The sequence below is a fragment of the Fukomys damarensis genome, unplaced genomic scaffold (assembly GCF_012274545.1).
Source record: "Fukomys damarensis isolate Sample0158 unplaced genomic scaffold, DMR_v1.0_HiC HiC_scaffold_1, whole genome shotgun sequence".
NCBI classification, from domain to species: domain Eukaryota; kingdom Metazoa; phylum Chordata; class Mammalia; order Rodentia; family Bathyergidae; genus Fukomys; species Fukomys damarensis.
Window position 1 is genome coordinate 32,161,241 of NW_022900913.1, and position 22,301 is coordinate 32,183,541.

Genomic DNA, 22,301 nt, shown 5'->3' on the forward strand with positions numbered 1-22,301 from the left:
TGGAAGATAGACCCATATCTCTCACCATGCATTAAACTAAAATAAAAATGGATTAAAGATGTAGACATTAGAACAGAAACATCTAAGATGTGCTACATGCATGTACCAATTCTCTACACTGAATGTAATTATTGTGTACTGCAAACATGGACCAATAAAAGTTAAAAAAAAAAATAGAAAAGAAAGAGAGAGTTACTAGGGTTTTACTCTCATATATAGGATTAGTGCCTTTATAAAAGAACCTCAAGGAACTTCCTAACACATTGAGGACGGGATCCTTACCAGATGCTAAATCTGCTGGCATATTAATTATGGACTTCTTATGTTGGAACTGTGAGCAATAAATTCTTTGTTTAAAAGTTATCCAGTCTAAAATATTTTATTATAGCAGTCAGAATGGACTAAACTGTATTATTCACTTAATTTCCAAAGCAGCACCTTCAGGAAGAAATTGATCTTAATTTTGTAGACATTGAAATTAATGTAGTAAGAGGTTATAAGACTTTCTCAAGCCCCATGGCTAGTAATTATTAGGGCCAGAATGTGAGAAAGAGAATCCTGAAAATAACTGCCTTAAAACATAGTAATTTAAAAATACCAAAGATTTATTATCACACAGCTCTGTAGTTTAGGAATTTGGGAACTTAATGGTTCTATCTTAGAACTCTCATTAGATTGCAAGATAGTTGCCATATGTAAAGATAAGTTTCTCAGGTAAATTTAAATTTTAGATAAATAATAAATAATTTTTAGTGAACTGTATAATTGGGGTGTGCTGTTAGTGAAAAACATTATTTGGTGTTCAGCTAAAAATCAAATTAAGTAGGCATTCTATATTTCCTCTTACAATTTTAGGTTCCAGTTAAAGAGTCACCTAAAGATTTTGTGTTCATGAATCTGTTCTGAAGGTGGCTCACTTTCGTGCCTCATAGATGAGGGCTGGTTGCTCAAGGAGGCATCTGTTCTCTGTCACATGGAACTTTCTGTGTCACACGCTCAAGGTCGCCGAGTGTCCTCACTGTATGTCAGCTGCCTTCCTCTACAGTGAGTGACTTAAGAGAGCACAATATCATTTATGACCTTGTCTTAAAAGTCATAATCCATCATCTCTGAGGGATTGTACTGGCTGCACAGGTCAACCCTGTTCTTTGCTTGAGGGCATCAATACCAAGAGTCAAGAACCACTGGGAAACATCCTGGAGGTGAGCTCTATTACTGGAATTCATATACGGACTTCATCGACTATAAACTCTACAAGGGCACAGATCTTCTATTTTTCTTCATTCTTGTAGTCCTGGTGGCTATAACAGTGACCTATGAAATTGTAGGTACTCAATGAATATTTATTAGATGGATGAATTAAAGGAGTCTTGGCCCAGAATTTTTGAACCAACTGTCACTTTCAGCTTACGAATTCTGTAGGAACAAGAGTTGCTTTCTCAAAGACTTTGGGAATGAAGATATTAGAATGAAAATAATAGGAATTTTCAGGGGTATTCTAGAGGGATGTATTAATAATATTGGTAATAAATGATTATGATGGTGATGTTGAGTGAGCATCAAGTTCTGTATTGGAAGCTTCTTTTTATGTACCAATTTTCATATATGCAACTGTCCATGTAAGCATCATAGAAAAGAGTAAAGAATTACATCCAGTTATTATGAAGAATGTTGGTACACACATCCCACATATGCACACATGGGCACGCAATATTGCTCTACATTTAAAAATGGAAAGGAAACAATAAAATTTAATAGAATTGCAGATAGGATCTTTTGCAGAAAAATATCTGGCATAGTCTTGATGCATAAATTACAATCCAGGAGAAAAGAGGTAAGTTAAGATTTATTGTAAGACTGTATTTTAGAAAGAATATGGGTAGTAATTCAAAGCTGATAAAGATATAAGAGGAAAGGTTTATATGTGGAAATAATAGTAGCCATCTTCTTACTGGCACTGTAACTGTGTCAAGTTCTGTCACTTTTTGATGTGTGCTGGATTTAAGTGTCCCAAGATAGAGGACTAACCTGTGTAAAACCATGAGGCTGTCACCACTCAAAACACTGGTTATTCCTCAAGTGAATTTGTGGGATTTTTTTTTTTTTTTTTTACTAGTGGAAGCAGTCAAGGAGACTGTAGAGAATGAAAACTTTCCTACCCCAAATTCCCATCCTATGCATCACCTTTTCACAAGTTTATGAGTTAATACTATAACCACAGGAGTCAATTTTAGAAAAAGCCTAGCAGTTTATTTCTTGATGGCTTACAGAGGGATACTTGTCTCTTTATACCTTCTCAAGAGGGTATGCAATGCAGCTTCAGCTGCTCTTTGGACACTGATACAGGGGTCTAGCAGAAGTGCTTGGAGTCCTGAAATGGAAAGAATAGCTAGGGTAAGTGAATGAAGAGAGCCAGACCCCAGTAGGAGGAGCATCCTGAGCCAATACCCAATGCGTGAGACAGTGTAAAGCTACCATTGAGAGTCAAACCTGTGTGAGGCTCTGGTCCTAATGCTCACATTTTACTCTGAAAGGTAGAATTTGGAGCTATGAGTCTAGAAACTTACTATTGAAAAAGCAAAGTGGCAAAGTGTGGGTTTAGCATGAGTGAGGCCCTGGGTTCAACTGAGAGGGGTAAGGCGGGGGGTAGAGGGAAGAGGGAGGAGGGAAGAGGTCCTGAGCTTTTGATTAGTAAGTTTAGGTAATTAGAAAATCATAGTCTGTTGGGAATGACATACAAAAGTTTGGAGCTGGAGGTCGCTTTAAATTGTATAGAAATTCCAAGGCCTAGAGAGCCTCGGAGAAAATTGTATATTAAGATTTTCTAGGGATGGACCCGATTAAAATATGTTCTGTGAATATATAAAACCCCACAGAAATGCAATATTTTGTAAAATTATTGGGCACTAATAATTATGTATTTTTAAAAATTTTCTGTTTCTGCGCTCACATAGAATTTGGAGCTGTAACAGCTTCTCTCTCCCTAAAATATAACAGTAATGTGGGCAGAAACTAGGGTTGGCACTCACGTGTGGTCAACTGTTCTCTGTCTAATAACTCCACATACTTGCTGGTAAAATTGAGGACAATGGCATCTAAATTCAACAGAAGAAAAAGTTACTGATTTAGGAGAGAAGTTGATCATGTAAGAATCTTTTTTCTTTTAATTTTTTTTTCAGCTTTAATTGAGTTTATTGGTACATTTTAGGGATACAGTACAGTTACATTCATTGTTGGGATCTTGTACCTCTACATGACAGGTCTTGATTCTCATTTTTTCCCCTTACCTCTGCCCTCCCAGAATCTTCACCTGGTCAGAAGGTAGATGGTCTCATTAGTGAATGAGCAAATTCTATAGCTCCCTCTGCAGTCCTTCCTTAGGATGATGTTAGGAGAAACTACTGTATTTCAAACCCATGCCTGGAAATGGCCCCTGAGCTTCATATTAGCAACTTGACAAAGAGGTAACACAGAAAGGTTAACTGTCCAGAATAACGTCGCAGAACCAAGATCTACTGGTCCCCACATCAACACACTTTCTATTTGTATCATGTTGTTGCTCAAGCTCTCAGTTCGAACTGAGGTTAGAATGCTGAGTATGCTTTCAGTTGAGGGATGAAGTGAAGGAAAGCATGAAAAGGCAACAGGCTTGGAGGAAAGACTCGGGGGAGATGAAAAAGCAATGACTTGGAACCAGGAGGAGCGTGGAAGCTTCAGCGAGGTCACACTCTGATGGGAAGAGGGTGAGTGCTGGCAAATCAGAAGAGATTATATCCTTTCATCTGTGAAAAAAACATGTTACTATGAAGGATGATGTTGAAACGCATGAAGTGATTTTCTTCCTGGTCTTTTTTTTTGGGTGTGGGTTGGGAGGGAAGGGTCATACCAATCATACCAGCGTTAGGCTTTGGGTAGCTTTTGGTCAAAAGCCAAAACTAGTTGGGAAAGAACAGACACATCCGAGTAGGGAATGCGGATGTGAACTCACCTGTGAGTTTGACAGCTGCACTCCTGATCATCTCCCAGTTGCTGGTGAAAAAGGTGAACGAGTGTGTGTGGAGGATCCACAGAATTTCCTGGTTTTTCTTTGCCTACAAAAGATGAATTTTACAAAGAGGGCAACTGGAAAGTGACGGTAGTGACTAAACTAACTGTGTCAACTTAATTGATTTAAGAAGCACCAATGGGATTAGTGAAGAACATTCTGGGTGTGCCTGGTGGGCATGGAGGTGTGACCTTAGGTGTTATATCTAGTTCCTCATGTCTCCTCTCTGGCACTATTCCTATGTTCTGCTTTCTGGATACCTTGAACTAAGCATTTTTGTTCTGCTATGCCATTCTGCATACAGTACAGTTACATTCATTACTGGGATCTTGTACCTTTACATTAAACCTCTCTTTTAAATTGCAGGTGTCTAGTATAGTATCCCAGCAAAGGGAAATCTGTATAATACAGTGACCCTTTATTTTCATCATATTCTAAGTTCTCAAAAGGTAACTCTAAAAGCCAGTAAACATTCATGCAGCCATTAGTTAATTCATTAATTGATTGAAAATGATCTCAGGGCTGTTTCAATTTAAATTTATTTGGGAAGGCACTAGGGATTAAGAAACTAATCAACAGATGTGAGTTTTTGGGAGAGCAGATCCTAGTGCTAGGAGAACGGAAAACAGGGCAATGTGGGAGGGTGCCTAGAATCACTGTGATCCCTGCAAGACAGTCTTAGCTCTGGCCAGATTCTTTGTTAAGTTGCCTGCCCATATGGGACTGGTTTAGTCTCTTGTCCTGCCTTTTTCAGGTAGCACCTGCTATCCACTCACCAGTTTCACACAAAATTGCCTATAGAAATCTCTGGCTCTTGGTAGGTCTTGATCAAGGAGATGGTCTAGTACCCCATAGAGCTCCTGAAGGCCCAGGAAAGGGAAGCAGATGATCAAGACATCACGACAAGCCTAAAAAAACAGTGCTTTCTGGGTCACAGTCCATAAAGTAGGGATCTTATTCCTGAAAGGAAGAAATGCTGAGTAGTATCAGGGAAGCAGTAGTAAAACTCAGTGGTTCAAAGAGCTTTATGATCATTTCCAGCATTTTTTTTTTTCCAGCTTCAAGGATGAAACAATAAACTGGGAAAGAGATGACAAGAAAGAACCCAGAACTGGAGAAACAGGTTTTTGGCTCAGGTCTGTGGGGTGATTTTCGATCTGGCTTCTATTTTAGCTAGATCAGGCTTACTGGCACTTGCCAGCCCTGGGACAAGGAGGAGGTTCAGGTGTCTGAACAGGGCCACTTACAGCTCCAATCTTGGGATTGGGATCCCAGAGGTGGAGAAGGAATGAAATCATGCTCTTTTTTATCTCTTCAGCGAAAAATGTCTTCCACTGTCTTCCTGTCAGGGATGCCAGATTTTCAAACAAGATGATGGCAGTCAGTCTCATGTCATCTTGCTCCTGTGGTGACAAGTGCATCTTTTTATAAGCCATTCCCTGCCAGCACCCTCTAGGTACCCACTTGAAAGTACTTCCCTACTTCAGTAAAGAAAGGGGGAAACTGGACAATGGTTTCAATGAGTTAAAAGAAGTCTTTTTTTTTCTTCTGGAAGCTCTGATCCCAAACCACATAAACTACAAAAAACAAAAACATGGGGTTCCAGTGATCCCATAGAACTGTAGGCTTCATTTCTGTCTTTGGATAACTAGTGGGAAAGTGTGGCCATAGGAATGATAAACAGGAGTGCTAGTATCAAGATGCCAGAGAGGATTCATGTTCATCTTACACAAATCAACCTGATTGCATCATTAGCCTAGAGTTATGGGACCTTTATTCTAATTGCCCAAGGTACTGAACCCTTTTCCAAGATACCAAATACTTTCTTTGGGGATCTCAGAAATTGGACCTTTGGTTTCAGGTTAAACAACAAAAAAGTGCCTGGCTCTTCTCTTGAAGTTATTTCTTTGCTTTTTGTCGAGGATGATAAGTGATGACTTCAAGAAACAAAGGGTAAGAATTTGAAGGAAGATAGACTCTTTTTTAATCTCATGTATGTGTTTTGCTGATATAGTTCAGAGTCCCAACAAAGGAGAAGAAATGAAATTAAATGAGTTTTCTGGAAGTTTCATTTTCAGGCTTAGAGAATTAGTTTAAATATGCACATGAATACAGAGGGATAAATAGAAAAGCATTCTGGATATAGAATATTATTTAGCTAAGCAAGAAACAAAAAAGGAAATTGATATAGATATTCCAGCAAAATAAAGATGACTTTTTAAGAAAAGCTCAGAATTGCTAAATGAATGCATGGTAAATACTTGAATAATAGGAAAGCAGAAATAGTTCTTTAAATATATTAGGATTAAGGTCAAAGTATGTAATATATTTATTAAAAAATCTCTTTTTTTTAAAAAGAAAGAAAACCCAAAAGATAAAGAAATATTTACTTAAAACAAGAAAAGAAACAATTTTGGAATTTTCTTGCATCAATGAAATGAAAGGTAGAATAATTAAAAAGCAGAAAAAAGAAGTGGCAACAATGTTTTAGGGAGTTGACAGAGATATTAAGAAATACACATCAGGTTCAATGTCTTCATTTTTCAATCAAGAAAATAGATCACAGAGTAAAGTGATTTGCACAGGTAGTGTGAAATGTGGCAAAAAGACTGGAGTATATATAACAACCATGTTTATATTTGTACTATTTCATTAAAGCATCAGTATGTTTTGGGAATTCCAAGAAAGAACTTCATGAAATAATTCATATAATGAAGGGGCTGGAGGGAGACAGAAAGAAAGACAGAGTGAGAGAGGAATGGAGAGGTTAAGAGGCAGAGGGAGAGGAAGAGAGAGAAAACTTGGAGATGACAGTTTTATGCTTAATCTTTAGAAAAATATAAGGACAAAGTATCATAGGGTGAAACATACTTGCAGAAAGAGAACCTTAATGGACACTGAGTAGCATGTCTTTTTCAAACTTCATTGTTATGCAAGTGTGATAGAATCGGTATCTATTATCAATAAGAAGGATCTAATCTAACAACCAGCAAGACTTTAATTTTTTTTCCTTTCTCAAAGTATTGAGAAACATTATCTAAGTCACAGGACTATTAGGTAGACTGAAGGAACAAATTCTAGATAATTATTATTATTAGTTCAGTAACAACCCAACAGATCTAGCACATGGGGCCTTAGGGGTGATTTCAGCCCTTTGTTAAGGATTGCTATTAATTATCTGTGTAATGAAGAATAGAACATCATTGTTATTTTTACAAAAGATACTAAATTGAGTAGGAACCAGAAAAATTTTTTGAGGACAATTTGAGATTTAAAGGTGATATTAAAACATTAGAGAAACTGGGGAAAAGCAGAAAAGTTTTTCAAAGACTACATTTAGGTTAGCACACAAGGGAAACCACAAAATACAAAACTTGAGAATTATTGACTGTGGGCATATATTGCAGATTAAAATCTATAGATTCTATGGTTAGTAAGTTTTCAAGAGTCAAAAAGAAAAAGATTTTTTTTTAATGGAGCAAATAAATAGGAAAGCATTAGATTTGATAGGTAATATTTTTTCTTTAAATTCTAGTCAATACTTCTCAGTCCTCATTTAGAGATTCAGCTTAGTCACTGACTTTTAAAGTATTTATTGAGCAGAAAAATTTACATGATGGTGAATAATGAAGGAAATGCAGACTTTTCAGTCATGGAGACCAGAAGATAAAAAAGTAATTTAATGAAGCCTTAATGTTTACGTAGGATGCAGTAGAGGAGGCAGTGAGTAGTTTTCCATCTCCTTTGACAACAGGACATGGAGAAAGAAGTACAGATCACAGAAAGACAGATGTAGGTTATGAGATGGAATGTTAAGTCAATGGTGGTGAATAAACTAAAAATAAATACTAAAATGCAGTTTACTAGAAGATATAAAGAAAATTATTCTCTTGTACTTAGCATTGCTGACTGATCTTTTTAAAACTTAGGGCTATGTACTACATCAGATAGTAGAAGGCCTAACAGGGAATAATTTAGACTTTACTGGTCATATCTCTGTGGCCATTAGAGTGGACTTTCAACTTGCTTGGCTTTGGGCTCTACCCCGGGGACTGGTAGAGCAGAAGTCTAGTTGTGACTGGGCAGGTCATGGCATTAATATCTTGGGGTCTATTTCTGGCCCCTCACTTCTTCCATCTTGGCAATCTTCCTTTGCTCTGTTTTCCACACATTAAGCAGCTTTCTCCTCCATGCCCTTGTGCCATAATATTTCTGCCTTGAAACCAGCTGACCATGTGCTGAAACCGGGAGCCAAATTAAACCTCTCCATCTTTAAATTGTTGGTGTCTTGTATTGTGTCCAGTGATGGGAAACTAGATCCTTACCGTCTCTCCAGCAGCTAATCAACTCAGCTGGTGGAGAGAGAAAGCTGATATAGACAATAGAGAATCAAGGAGTATGACCACGTTCCAATAAATCCTTAATCAGGGAAACAGTCTGTGGTCTTGATTTGGTCCACGAGCTATACTTTTCTGATTTCTTGATTAAATGAGTCTTTGAATTTGGGAAATAGAAAAGACAGTACTGGAAGGTAATGTCATCTTTATTCAAGCTATAACTCTGCATTGAGTATTGCCTTCATTTTTGTATTTCCTGAAGCAAACCCAGAAATGAGGTTTTAGGGAAAGTATTTTGTACCTGGAGATGAGTTCAGGGAGCAAATTTTGGGAATGGGCATAAGATAGGGAAAAAAGCTAAGAAAGGGAGCAATAATGATTGCGCTGTCTTCATGAGTAAGTGGTACTCAATCCTTCTGAGGCATGAAGGACCTAGGAAATGTATCTACAGACTCTTGTTTCTCACTGCTTGGGGCTTCTTCCCAGTACTTTCTTCCCCCACCAATTCTAGCTTGCTCTGTTTAGGTCAATCATGATTCCCAGGGCAAGGAGTGTCCCTGGGCAGAAAAAACACAGGAAGTCACCAGCTGAGTGGGAGTAATTTGCAGGTGAACTCTGGGCTGGCCAGTGGCTATGGGTAGGACTCTGACATCACCTCCTACAAGCAATACCCAAAGCTTTTCTGTGCACTTACTTCTTCTGAGGAAGGAAGGTTCCTAAACAGGCTCACTTACGTCTTCAAAGAAGGTTCTTGTTTGGAGCACTATTTCCTTGAAGTAGAAGCTCACATCCCTGTCTGTGAGAAGCTTCAGGATCTTTTTGAGAGCCTTCAGGCTTTCACAGACGACTTCAGTACGAGCCAAATGATACAGGCCTCTAATGACAGATTCCAAAATTATCTGCTTATGCTTCTTCACCTATTTAAAAATAAGGTCTCTTCCCTTATCTTTCGCCATGCACTAAATTAAAATCCAAATGGATTAAAGATCTAAATATTAAAACAGAAACACTAAACTTGCTGGAAAGTAAGTTAGGCAGAACTCTGGAAGACATTGGTATAGGAAAAGACTTTATGAACAAATCCTCAGTAGCACGGGAACTAGCAGAAAGAATCAACAACTGGGATCTCATCTTACTAAAAAGCTTCTGTACTTCAAAAGAAACCATTAGCAGAACTAAGAGACAATCTACAATGTGGGAAAAAATTTTTACCAGCTGTACCTCAGACAAAGGACTATTATCAAGGATATATAAAGAACTCAAAACAATCAGTCCCCCCAAATATAAAGACCCGATCCAAAAATGGGCATCCGAAATGAACAGACATTTCTCATACAAAGAAGTGAAAGCAGCAAGAAAATATATGAAAAAATGTTCCACATCACTGGTCATTCGAGAGATGCAGATGAAAACAACACTGAGATTCCACCTCACCCCACAAAGAATGGCTGCTATCAAGAAATCACACAATAACAAATGTTGGCGGGGTTGTGGGGAGAAAGGAACCCTTCTCCATTGTTGGTGGGAGTGCAGACTAGTGCAACCACTATGGAAATCAATATGGAGATACCTCAAAGAGCTTGGACTGGAGGTTCCATTTGACCCAGCCATCCCTCTGTTGGGTATCTTTCCAAGAGAACTAAAAGAATCATATCACAGAGAAGTATGTGCACCCATGTTTATAGCGGCACAGTTTGTAATAGCTAAATCTTGGAAACAACCTATTTGCCCATCCGTTGGAAACTGGATAAAGAAGTTGTGGTTTTTCTATAAAATGGAATATTATTCAGCCATAAAGAGCGAGAGAATAGATTCATTCATACGAAAATGGATACATATTGAAGATATACTCCTAAGTGAAATAAATAAGTCCCATATGTGTAAATACCAAATAGTTTCCCTGGTGTGAATATTCTGCAACAATGCATAAGATTCTAATAAGATTACTGACATTTAGAAATGGGAGGAAAGGAGCTAAAGGTGTAGGGAAGGTGTGATACGTAGGGGAAGAACAAAAAGGGAAAAGAAAAAAATATGAGAGAATGAAAAGATGAAAATAAAGTGTTTGTAGATGGGGAGGGGAGGAGGGGGGGAAGGGAGGGCAGAGGTAAGGGGAAAAAAATGAGAATCAAGACTTGCCATGTAAAGGTACATGATCCCAACAATGAATGTAACTGTACTGTATCCCTAAATGTACCAATAAACTCAATAAAAAAAAAAGGTCTCTTCACCTCAAAGACTGTGTGTGTGTGTGTGTGTGTGTGTGTGTGTGTGTATCTGAAATGTAGGAGTCTCCATATGAGGAAATTGAAATTCTGTTAGTGTTGCATATACTTCAACCCAAGAGCCACCACTTCAGCAAATATACTGGGGTTTTCAATTTCTCTGCAATTATCAGGTGTGGATTAGTAAATAATTATTTAAAAACTCTACTTATGAACTATTTTCTCTTTAATGCTGTTTACCTTGTGAGGGGCCCCATATGCTGTGTTCCCGAGCCCTCGGATAGCCATTTGCCTTAGAGTGGCATTGGAGTCCCAAGCACTCTGGTCCATCAGAATCAGTACATCTCGCAGATTCCCATGCTTCCAAAGTATTGGCTCCTTCATGAGCTGAAATAAATACACTTGTCCAGTTTAGTTAAGGGAGGTTGCCAAAGAGGTCATAAATGCAATTACATAGAGGGCTCATTGCTGTGGAGCAGAGGAAGAAGCCCTGGGGTCTTGTAGGGGCTAAGCATTAGGTATGAGCAGCCCACATGTCAAGGCTATGTGATGATGAGAGTAAGAGTACCTAGATAAGGGCATGCTTGTAGTCTCAAGGGAAAAATGGTACATGGACAATAGGAGCTACTGATATTGTTCCTTCTCTGGATTGGTTGAGGCAGTCTTTACTCCAGAGTTGGAAGGGTAAGTAATATTATGGTGTTAGGTCACATTTTGCTTTGTCCCTCCCAAATTTGGCTTTGTGCCTTGAAAAGGCAGACAGAGGGCAGGAAGTGGTTTAGGGAGTTTTTTTATTTCTCTTCCACTCCCTGCTTAGGTGTCCCTGGCAGGAGATATCCTCTCTTTTAGTGAAGCTCCCCTTGAACTTGTCTCTTCTACTTTCAGCTCTCACTAAGCTCTAGACCTCATAGAAATACCCCGAGGAACCCAGTAAACATGCTCTGATGGCTGTTCCCTCTTGCCTCAGAGAAGAAAGCTGTGCCTGTTATGCGGTAGTTCTCTGAAGAGGAAGTGAGAGAGGGGAGTAGATGCTCCATGATGTCCAATACAACGCCATGCTGCCAAACTGCCATGCTCCTAGAAAATGCAAAGTCTATCAGAGATCTTTTTTCTCTAAACAATGGAAGGAATCTTAGTTTATTTATTCCTCAGGCAATAATTTATCTAAAAAGGAATGCTTGATTGAAGAGCACCAAGATTTAAATTTTGAAATACCAACTATCAAAATTAAATGTAGCTTGCCTAGAGCTGTGTATTTGAATTTTTTGTGGGGGAGGTGAGGCAGGGTGAGCTTGGGCTGATCCTATCACCTATTCCAATTCCACTTTCCTCTTCCTTCCTTGATATATTCCTTCAACTATAAATCCCAGGTGAGTCAATTACTCTCAGCAAATTTGACTGTGTTGCTTTTGGCTTTCTCCTTTGTGTCTACCTGGTTCTACCATATGTTTATATTACCTGGAGAGAGCACACACTCCTATATAATGGGTATCAGGATTGCTAAGCAGAGTCCATAAATTTTCCCCCTCATCAGATTCTTTTGCAAGGCCTTCTCGCATGGCTTGGGCTTGCAAGCACTTCAGAGTTGCAGTTGAGAGCCTAAAGGAGAGAGTAGGTATCGAAAGAGTAAATCAACCTCATACAGGGAATTGTGAACTCCAAAGTTCTCTGTTCACTTTCCCCAAATGCACTCTCAACTTGGCTTAATGGATGTGGTGGAACAGAAAAACATGCAGCCCTGTGGTCATGCTTTTAGGTCTTGGGTTAAAGGGGATATTCAGATGACATTAGCTGGTAAATAATAATGCTGTAGAAAATGGATGCATATTGAGGTTGTACTCTTAAGTGAACTAAATAAGATACACATGTATAAATAACAAACAGTTTCTCTGCTGTAAAAAACTAAAAGTGTAAATAAGATTCAAATCGTATAATTGATAATATGAAATAGGAAGAAAAGGGCTAAAGATGTAGGGGAAGTGGGAAGGGTAGGGGAAAGGAAATAAGGGAACAGAAAAAATATAAGAAAAGGAAAAAAAAATGGAAACAAACTCTTTGTAAATAGGGAAGGGAGGAGGGAGTGAAGGGAGGGCAGGGGAATGAGGAAAAGATGAGAAGCAAGAACCTGTCATGTAAAGGTACAAGATCCCAATGATGAATGTAACTGTACTGTATACCTAAAATGTACCAATAAACTCAATGAAAAAGAAACAAAACAAAAATAATGCCACAGAATCTTGTCAACTCCCCATGAGAAAAAAGCCCCTAAAAAGGAAATTTAAAAATACCATATTTCACTGATACTCAAACAGTACCTTTGAAATCAAGATGTATCTTTGAAGTGGATTTGAAGTGCAATTGCTGTTGGACAGACAGTAATTGTGACATAGTTGCTGCTATCTCTGTGTTCACAAGTGCATGCTTGGATTTAGGTACTTTATACTTTGTAATCTTTATACTTTGGTGATTTCAGTACAGTCGCATGTGTTATTAGAACTGCACATGTTGAGTCTAAATGCTACCTAAAATGCCTTTAAAAAGGTTATACAATGATTTGGCATTGGGATGAAGTTATGCAAAGGTAATGGAAACAAATCAACATGAGTATCTGAACCTAAGAATCCTCATAACTTTTTTTATAAGTATAAAATGGAAATTTAAAAGTACAAGAAAGCATTAACTTATGGATTAATTGGAAGTCTTTCTTCTCAATGTTACACAAACAATATTACTTCTTTCAATTGCTGAAGTCTTAGACTTGATGACATATGGTATTTATTTTTATTTTTCTTCTTCCTTGGTAAACTTAAATATCACAGAATCTGAGTTTTCCTAGAATAATCTCAGCAAAGGAAGCCGAAGGAAATAGAGTGGGCCATTTAGGCAAGGAAGAATAGCTGTTCATTCTGTATGTTCTCGTTCTGGGCAGCTACACTGGTTCCAGGAAAAAGAACCACAAGGCCAGCGTCGCAGCTTAAGGGCTACAGAGTCTTTCTTCTTCACAAGTATTTGGTACCGACTCCCACAGCCCCTCTTTGGGAGCCTGGGATCAGGACCACCCTGGAAGCCTCCCTGTGCAGGCCATTTTACCTGCAGGGGTCTGGAGCCTGCTGCCATTCTCCCTTCTGCATCACGTGCCGCCTGTTGCTGAAGGTAGAAACGGGCATCTTCTGGCCTAGTGTGCAGCTGACCAGCTTCAGGAGGAGAGTGAACAGCTCTGGATACAAGCCGGTGACTGGGACTCCTCTTGAGACAACTTCATACATAGCACAGGCCACCTGCGGGAACAAAGGCCCTCTGGTAAGATGGTCTCCTCTCCTCAAGGCCGTCTTTGCCCTGGACTGATTTTTCAGTTTGTTTTCATCCCCAGGGATTGTTTTCCACGTTGACCAGGATCAGGTTAAAACACACAAAAGGGGAATTCGTCTGCAGACTTCTTCACTCGGGCTGTTTGTCAGGATGCTGCGCTGGAACCACAACTTCCGGGTGACACCAAATAATGGAAAAATTTGGCATTGCAGTTTTTCAACACAAAAAGGTGCTTTGGATATCTCAACGGCTTATTTGAAAATATAGGTGCATAGCTATGCTTTGGGGCTGATGAGAAACTTGCTTCCAAACATGACCATCCACAAAGTTATGAAGAGAAGTAAAGTTAGGCTAGGAGAGGAGAAGCCCCGTGATCCAAGTGGGAACAGATTAGGGCACAAGGCACGGTTCCAGGAAGTGATGAAATGTTCAACTCACTGAAATCGCATCCATCCCAGCGATGTCATCTTCTAACCTGGTCTCCAGTTTGTCTATTAAGGTTCGAATGAGTTTGCCACTGGAGGTTGGGTTTTCAGCCAGTGCGTTCCACAGTGTCTTTGTGTCCCTAGAGAGGCAAGGCAGGAAGCTGATAGATAAAACACAGCTCCCCGGATTGTGAGCTTTTCCATCTGACTCCTTCTAAAACCACATGAAAACTAATCACAGTATCAAGGGTAGATGGATATGTTGCCATGCCAGGGGCTAATGAAGGTTTTATTTAACGATTCAGCACCCTGGTCTTAGGTTTATCGAGGTTTGTTAATATCCATCAAGATGAAAAACTCTCACATAGGCATATGTTGGGCAACCACACAGGGAAGGAATACTTTCTAATGTTCTCATATTCCTATGGTGAACATTAAAAATAACACATCATTATCATTCAATAAAGATATTTGGAAAACACTTGTGATTCAAATACCAATTTTTAAGTTGTTCAGGTGAGATATTTTTAACCTTTGTTTGCTATCTCTCTCTCAAGCAATAATTCTTTCTCCGGTGCCTCAAGGAGTGGCTTTTCCTGGGAGAAGAGACCAGTCCAATTTGAGTCTACCTGTCAAAGGGCAGCGGCTTCTGTAAAAGGCTGACAACCACCGCATTCATGTGGAAGCTGGCTATCTGGGAGACAGCTTCTAGCATAAACTGGAAACTTTCCTCCTTCTGTCTGAGAACTGGCATGTGATGGTGAATTGTGCTCAGGATCTCCAGTAGCTAGAAAGAAGCCAAATAAAATATTAGGTTCCCATTTCCTTTCTACATGAATCGCCCAGGGAAGGAACCATTGTAGGTGGGTGGTCGATAAATTGCAAATATAATTAGAAGCAATAATTGATTCTACACATGGCTTATTTCTCACTCATGAAGGCTGTTGACGAATTGAGTGTTTATTCTTAGCTCAGTTTGGTGAAAGTCCGGTGAAAGAGTGTGTTGTACAGGCCCTGTGGGGAGGACACTGAAGATGAGAAAAAGAGGTGGCCCTTTTGCAAAAGGAGTAGTGATCTAATAAAGAATATCTGTCAGAACTGGCGTTTTCAACAAAAAAGGTGCTTTGTATATCTTGAGTGTTAATCTGAAAAAAAATATGCTTTGGAACTGGTAAGAAATTTATTTCCAGAAATGATCAGCCACAGATAACACAAGGAATGTGCTCCAGGCAGCGAGCAAAGGGTAACTGCCATCATTTCGGGGAGCATTTGGCCCAGGCCTTAAAGTGTATCTGGCAACTTCAAAGGGCAAAAGGGAGATGGAGGAGGAGAGCATCCCTGTCAGAAAAGCACAGGTAAAGATTTAAAATTGAAAAAATATAAGAAGTGACAGAGAATAGCGATTTGTAGGGCTGTGAAACTATTCTGTATAATGGTGGGTATGTGTCATATACTTTCCAAAACACAAACCATAGAGTCCACGTAAACTCCAGCTAAACACAGAAATACATGGGCATTCCATGTTTATCATGGGGATTCTTCCATGCCCAGTCTGTGTCTATCATAGTGTATGTGCTCAATAAATGACTTATTGGAAATTAGCACAGAAGTATTTTCTTTTCCCTCCCTCTCTCTCTGCCTCCCTCCCTCCCTGACTTCCATTTTTGTTTTGTGACCAGAGATTCATCTCAGGGTCTTTGTTCTAAGCTACATCCTAAGCACTTTTAATTTCCTATTTTGAGACAGGGTCTTGCTAAGTCCCTGAGTTGACTGTTGATCTTTGGATCCTCTTGCCTCAGATTTCCAGAGTACTGAAATTACTGTCGTGAGCCACCATGCCTAGCTAGCACAGGGGTAATTTCTAATGCCCTTAAATAACCCATGCTTTAGAGAATTTTTAAATCGAAAGTAACTGACTTAGAGATATGCAGACAAGCACTACTTTATCCTCTCCTTGAGATGCCTCCATTCAGTTTCTTTCTTCCTTATTAGTGTTTGAATAGCTTCTATTCCGTCTGACTCAGAAGACAGGACAAAGGTGTCCCCAGTTGGAGTTCTTAACTAAACTTCCTGAATTTAAATTGTTCATTCTTCTTACACTTAGTTGGGAGGAAAGACGGAGGACTTTTCCCCAGCCCAGTGGCAGCTTGCTCACCAGCCTTACACCTGAGGGCTGAAACACGAGTGTGAATTGCTGCAGGGCTGAGCAGCTTTCCTGGCCCTGAATGGCCATCCCAAATGTGTCCATCTGGCCACTTTCATCCTCGCAGAACTCCCAACCCAGATTTGCATAACCCAAATGGTCTTGTTCAGAGCCAGAGAGATAGAGGGGGGGCACTGTTTACAGTTTTCACACCCCGAGTATAGAGGCGATGGAGGAAGCCGCACCAGGAGTCCTGTGTGCACAGCACTCCACAGAGGCCTTGAGACTCTGTACTCTTGTCCACTGCCTATCATAGGGCAGACTAAGATGCGGTGGTGGCCCTGTCATTTCAGAAGGGCTAGAATGCCGTTCAGCTCACCTGGTGTTCCAGAGCAGCTCCGTGCTCCTTCAGGGCCGCAATCATCCATATGCCGCAGGCCTTCATACACGTGGGGTTGAGGCTTTCCAGGCCGTCCAGAGCTTCCTCCAGGAACATCTGGATTTCATCAGTTGGGGTAAATTTACAGACAATCTGAGAATGCACCCAAAGAGACACATTACTAAACGCTTCCCCTTATGTCTGGACACCTACAAATTACTACTATTGTCTGCCATGGGATACAGAAAATCACCGGGCTTTCCTAACAGCTAGCAAATACCCAAGATCAATGAGAGTGGGAAAATAGGAGAGGCCTGACCTTTTATCTCTAATCTTTTCTGGGTGTTTGTTGCCTTTTTGTCATTTCATATTATTGAATCTCGAGCCTGAAGAGGCAATTTCCCCTCTAAACCTAAAGTGATACAAACTGCATATGGGAAAAATGCATAATATTTATATAGCAATTCTTTCTGTTGTGAAATACTTTCATATATATTTTGCATATCATAGAAATATGACGGGAGTCTGTCAAAGAATAGCAAAGCCTTGATAATTCGTTTAAATCAGTCACACTGAGTGCCATGCTGAGTATCCAGGGTGGCTGACGGAATCCATATAGACAATAGATTATTATGGGCTCTGCTTTGGTCCTTTATGTTTCAATATTAAGAGTCAAGAAGATAAAAACTTTGCAATTTTGGTCTCTAGATGGAAGGACTACAGGGAATGTTTGACTGACAGCAATGTGTGTACATGAGCACACACGACTGTGTGCATATACTGAGGTGCAGGCAGAAGGTGGCAGACCTGAGTGAGTCTCAGGAACACTGTGTAGCCTTTCAACTAAGCAAGATGGTAGTGGCTTGTACGTATGAGAACAGGTCTGCAGGGTTGAGCAGCTTTCCCGGCCCTGTCTTTCCCCCCGCATCAAGTGATCCGAGATGTTTTATTGAGGAAAAATGTGCTCTTTCCCATGGACACTTGTGAATGCCTGGCATATTCAGTTACCATGGTTCTAGAACCAAAAGACTAGAGTACTGCTTTTAGTCTACGTCTCCCAGCTGGCTTCTCTCCCCTGCTCTCATTGATTTCTCATTGTCTCTGCTGCTGCCACCTTGGTCCCAGCTGAGTCATCTAAGGCCTAGATTCTTGCAGGTGTTCAAACTCATTCTATTAATTTTGCTTTTCCTACCCCGTGTCTAGTCTCCCCCAGCATCGGGAATGACTCTGTGGAAATATGAGCCTGGCCTTCTCTCAGAAGCACCATTAGGCCCTGCAGACCTTTCCAAATCAGGAAAATACATTCTGTCCTGAAGATGAGCATGTTGTCACAATGTTCTGGTTCTACTGTAATTTGTGGAAAATGTCAGTGATACACATGCGCAAAATCTACATTATGGACAATGCTGTCTTATTGATGATGGGCCTTTTTGTACATTTGATGCCTGACATAATTGCATGCATTGGTCTGGACTCTTCTGCTCAAAACCTCCATTGGCTTTTGATTTCAACTAAAAATCAATGTCTTTTATAACTAGAAGGCCCTTGAACTGGGCCCTGCTATCTCTATTTTTTCCATTAAATTTATTGGTACATTTTAGGTACACAGTACAGTTACATTCATCATTGGGATCTTGTACCTTTACATGACAAGTCTTGATTCTCATTTTTTCCCCTTGTCCCTGCCCTCCCTTCACCCTTCCACCTTCCCTATTTAAAAAACTTTGCTTCCATTTTTTCCTTTTCTTATATTTTTTCTTTTCCCTTCTTTCCTTTCCTCTACCCTTCCCACTTCCTATACTCCTTTAGACCTTTTCCTATTACACGTTATCAATTATATATTTTGATCCTTATTTACACTTTTAGTTTTTCATAGCAGAGAAACTGTTTGGTATTTACACATGTGTGTCCTATTTTTTTCACTTAAGAGTATCAGGGCCTGCTATCTCTTACATTGCTTTATCTCTTTCATGACCTCAGGGCCTTTGCACTTGCTATTTTGCCTCTGTCTGGAAATTTTTTTCCAAAGCAGTTGCATAATTTTCTTTTTTAAAACTGGCTCTCTTCAGAGGATCATCTTCCCCTTATTCCTTTACTTCACTTTACTTTTCTAAATTATCATTACCATATTAATTTTTCAGATCCTTTTCAGGATGGAATCTCAATGAAGGCAAGAATTTTGTTGTTTTCTACCCCAAGAGCAGGTATGTCACATTCACAGATCACAGTTAGTCACATGGCCCACAAGATTGTAAACTTTTAAACATCAGAAGTAGACTTGTTTTCTCTTTGTTATGTGGCATTTAGTGGTATTTCTCATGCCTTGATTATGCACTACCAGAGCATGAACCATGTAGGTGATAATGGGATTTTTGTAGGGGAGGGTGCTGTCGTGTTTGCCATGTATAATCAGTCCTGTTGAAATCTGAGTGTATTGGATTCATGACTTTGAAAATAGTATGCGACTAGCAGTAATAGTATTTATTTGAACCTGCCTACCTGTGTGTTACCGTGAAGACAGACATTTATTGTTATTAACCAGACATGTTAGTTTTCTGATTCAATTATGAAATGTGGCTTGCTGTGCTACTTTGTAGAATAATTTATTAAGTTAAAAAGTAAAGAAACGAACATTTTATTACATATATACATTAATTATAATGCATGTTTTATAAATGGCCCGAGATAATCCTTCACTCAGTGCAGCCCAAACAAGCCAAAAGGTTGGACAACTGTGTCTTACACTCTGGAACACAGAGTCTGACATGTGAGTAGCTCAGGAGACAACGGGTGGATGGATGCATGACAGAGGGAATGACTGAGTAGACCCGAGTGTTCTTACAATAACAGAGAAGCGAAAGGTAGTCATTTTCCTTGTTTGTTGAAGAAAAAGAGTCAACTGAGCTTCAAGAAGAGTACACAGGGGGTGTATTACTGGCTTCAAAGCTCTTGTTCCTTCCATTCCACCCATTTCTGCATCGCACAGAAAGTCTCCAACAGTACAGCATGATCTCGAGTAGGGGTGGACTAGCCACAAACACCTAATGTTAAAGGACAGGAGAAAATGTCTTTTGTCTAGCTTGAGTGTCTAAACTATTACTTTCATTCAAAATGGGGAGGCTCTAGCTTATTCATTTGGAAATTAACCCAGAACCATCTTTACATCCCTTATCTGGCCTTCCATACTTGGTACCTTAGCTATCTTAGAGGAAATCTTGATATGGACCTGCACATCATCACATTCTAGCCCTTCCTGTAAATTCTGCAGTCTTTCTACTTCCAGACGAATGCCTACAGTCAAGAAAGGGAGGAAGAAATACATAAGACTTCAAAGATCCAGAAAGAGATGAAGAGGAGGCAGGCTACATTATGACAGGACAGTAATTCTGCTCTTGTATTTCTTTAACCAACACACCAAAGGCTCAGCCCGATTAGCTCTACCTGTGAAAAGACCATCAGAAATAGACTCCCCTCTTGATTTCCCTATTTTATTTATTTATTTATTTATTTTTAATTTTTTAAATTGAGTTTGTTGGTACATTCTAGGTGTACAGTACAGTTACATTCATCATTGGGATCTTGTACCTTTGCATGACAGGTCTTGGTTCTCATTTTTTACCCTTGTTCCTGCCCTCCCTTCACCCCCTCCACTCCTCCCCATTTACAAACACTTTATTAAATCTAAGGGAAAGGCACATGAAGCCAGTTATCTGAAATCATACAGTGAGCAAAAACTAGGAGAGTCAGAATTTGAACCCCGGTGTGTCTAACACAGATACCAAGGCTCCAATAACTCTGATCGACTGCTGTACTTTTTGAAGTTTCATTTTTTAGTGAACCACTTTGGGGAAAATTAAAATGTTAAAATTGTAATAGTAAGTTTACATCAGCGACTGCATGATTGTTGACACCAACTTATAAACACAGACCTAAACAGTAACAATTTTCTGCTTGTTGAATGCATATTAATTGTAGAAACTAATATATAGACCATTCTGTGGATGGCACTGTAGCTCAATGGAACAAACATGGATTTAGGAGTCAGACATACGTGGGTCAAAGCCCAGCTACATTACTTTCAGTGGTCCAGGCAAATGGAACCTTTCTTACTTTTTTATCTTTCATTTTAAAACTGATTGAGTAACATCCATAAGTATTCATGGGTATTTAATGTAGTATCATACTAGTTATGTGTGCCCAGAAGGTGTTTGATAATTCATCTTTTCTCTCCCTCTACCATGCTTATTCAATCAACTGAGGAGAGAATGTTGTATGAGATTTCTTGTTAATAATAAAGAGTGTATGAAGGCCTCAGTTCTGTGTATTTCACATAAAAATATATGAAATAAAATAGCCTACAGAAAGAATAGGCAGCGCAATAATGGAATCCAAATTTCTAATGCTATTCAATGGTTTTTTCTTTTGAACTGATGTAACCCCATCCATCCTTAACTAAATCCCAACATTTGACTTTAATGCGCTCTTCTTATATAAGTGTTAGACTTACAATATTTCTGTGATTAAGGCAGTTTTTGACACATGGAAAGGAACTCAATAAATACTTTGATATCCTAAGGAATAATGAATTGAACATGGTTATGAGATGACATTAAACTAAGACTGAGTGTTCCAGGCTTCACCTGGGCTCCACCCAGTGTAGGATTTTCACTGGTGAAACACTGAATGATTTAACCTGATTAAGTGGCCTTGATAGTCAGTTTCAGCCTGATACCAATGTTCTAATATTTCTTAATATTTTCTAGCTTTGATATTTTTTCATATATTCTTCGAAAACAGGAGGAGGCCCTGCTTGTAAACTGGAAAAACCTCCACAAAGTTGTCTTACTTAGGGAAATTTGAAAGTTACCTAGCGTTGTAATAGTGAAATTTTCTCCAGAAGAAAATAATGTGATAGAGGAAGCATTGGTAATATGTGCAATTGCTCAGTGATTTAAATTGGAGACTTTCAAAACATTGTACCTACTGCAACCTTTATAATGCTTCAGCATTATCCTTTAAAAACAACCCAGGAAAACAGAATCACTGAGGAAAAATATGATTTACTTCAGATCCAAGGGAGAGAGAAATTCTGTGACATAATGTGTTAGAACTGAAAAAGAGTGAACTGCAGAGTAGGTGAGGATTCCTGACAAAAGACTAGAGAGAGAGAGAGAGAGAGAGAGAGAGAGAGAGAGAGAGAGAGAGAGAGAGAGATGTAGCTGCACAAGGAGAAAAGTTGAAGGCAAAGAAAATGATTATCTTCTTCAGTCTGTGGGTTTACCACCTTTCTCTCACCTTTCATACAAAACAGCCCAATAGTCGAGCTAGCAGCTGCCCGACGGATGGTGGGCAGGGTGTCACAGGAGTGAGGAGCCAGGAGCCCCAGCAGTGAACCAATCTTGAAGTTCTCTGGTGCCTGAGAGACAAAGGAGGCTTCT

At 39.4% G+C, this 22,301-nt stretch overlaps 1 protein-coding gene and 1 long non-coding RNA gene across 2 annotated transcripts in view; one reads left to right on the forward strand and one right to left on the reverse strand.

Moving 5' to 3' along the window:
• The first annotated feature begins 846 nt into the window (after positions 1 to 846).
• LOC104868892 lies at positions 847 to 5,538 on the forward strand. The gene is made up of 3 exons (XR_782120.2): positions 847 to 1,202; positions 3,566 to 3,743; positions 5,104 to 5,538. It is a non-coding gene; the product is annotated as an uncharacterized LOC104868892 (long non-coding RNA).
• Mroh2b (maestro heat like repeat family member 2B) overlaps positions 2,265 to 22,301 on the reverse strand; it is a 62,249-nt gene continuing 42,212 nt past the window's right edge. Inside the window, exons 28-42 of the mRNA XM_033760720.1 lie at positions 22,159 to 22,279; positions 20,057 to 20,154; positions 16,864 to 17,016; positions 14,971 to 15,128; positions 14,355 to 14,481; positions 13,698 to 13,885; positions 12,066 to 12,206; positions 11,570 to 11,684; positions 10,848 to 10,994; positions 9,117 to 9,299; positions 5,293 to 5,448; positions 4,822 to 4,953; positions 3,989 to 4,091; positions 3,030 to 3,095; positions 2,265 to 2,371 (exon numbers count right to left, since the gene is read on the reverse strand). Of these exons, the coding sequence (XP_033616611.1) occupies positions 2,265 to 2,371; positions 3,030 to 3,095; positions 3,989 to 4,091; positions 4,822 to 4,953; positions 5,293 to 5,448; positions 9,117 to 9,299; positions 10,848 to 10,994; positions 11,570 to 11,684; positions 12,066 to 12,206; positions 13,698 to 13,885; positions 14,355 to 14,481; positions 14,971 to 15,128; positions 16,864 to 17,016; positions 20,057 to 20,154; positions 22,159 to 22,279 (1,995 nt within the window). The remainder of the gene's footprint in view (positions 2,372 to 3,029; positions 3,096 to 3,988; positions 4,092 to 4,821; positions 4,954 to 5,292; positions 5,449 to 9,116; positions 9,300 to 10,847; positions 10,995 to 11,569; positions 11,685 to 12,065; positions 12,207 to 13,697; positions 13,886 to 14,354; positions 14,482 to 14,970; positions 15,129 to 16,863; positions 17,017 to 20,056; positions 20,155 to 22,158; positions 22,280 to 22,301) is intronic.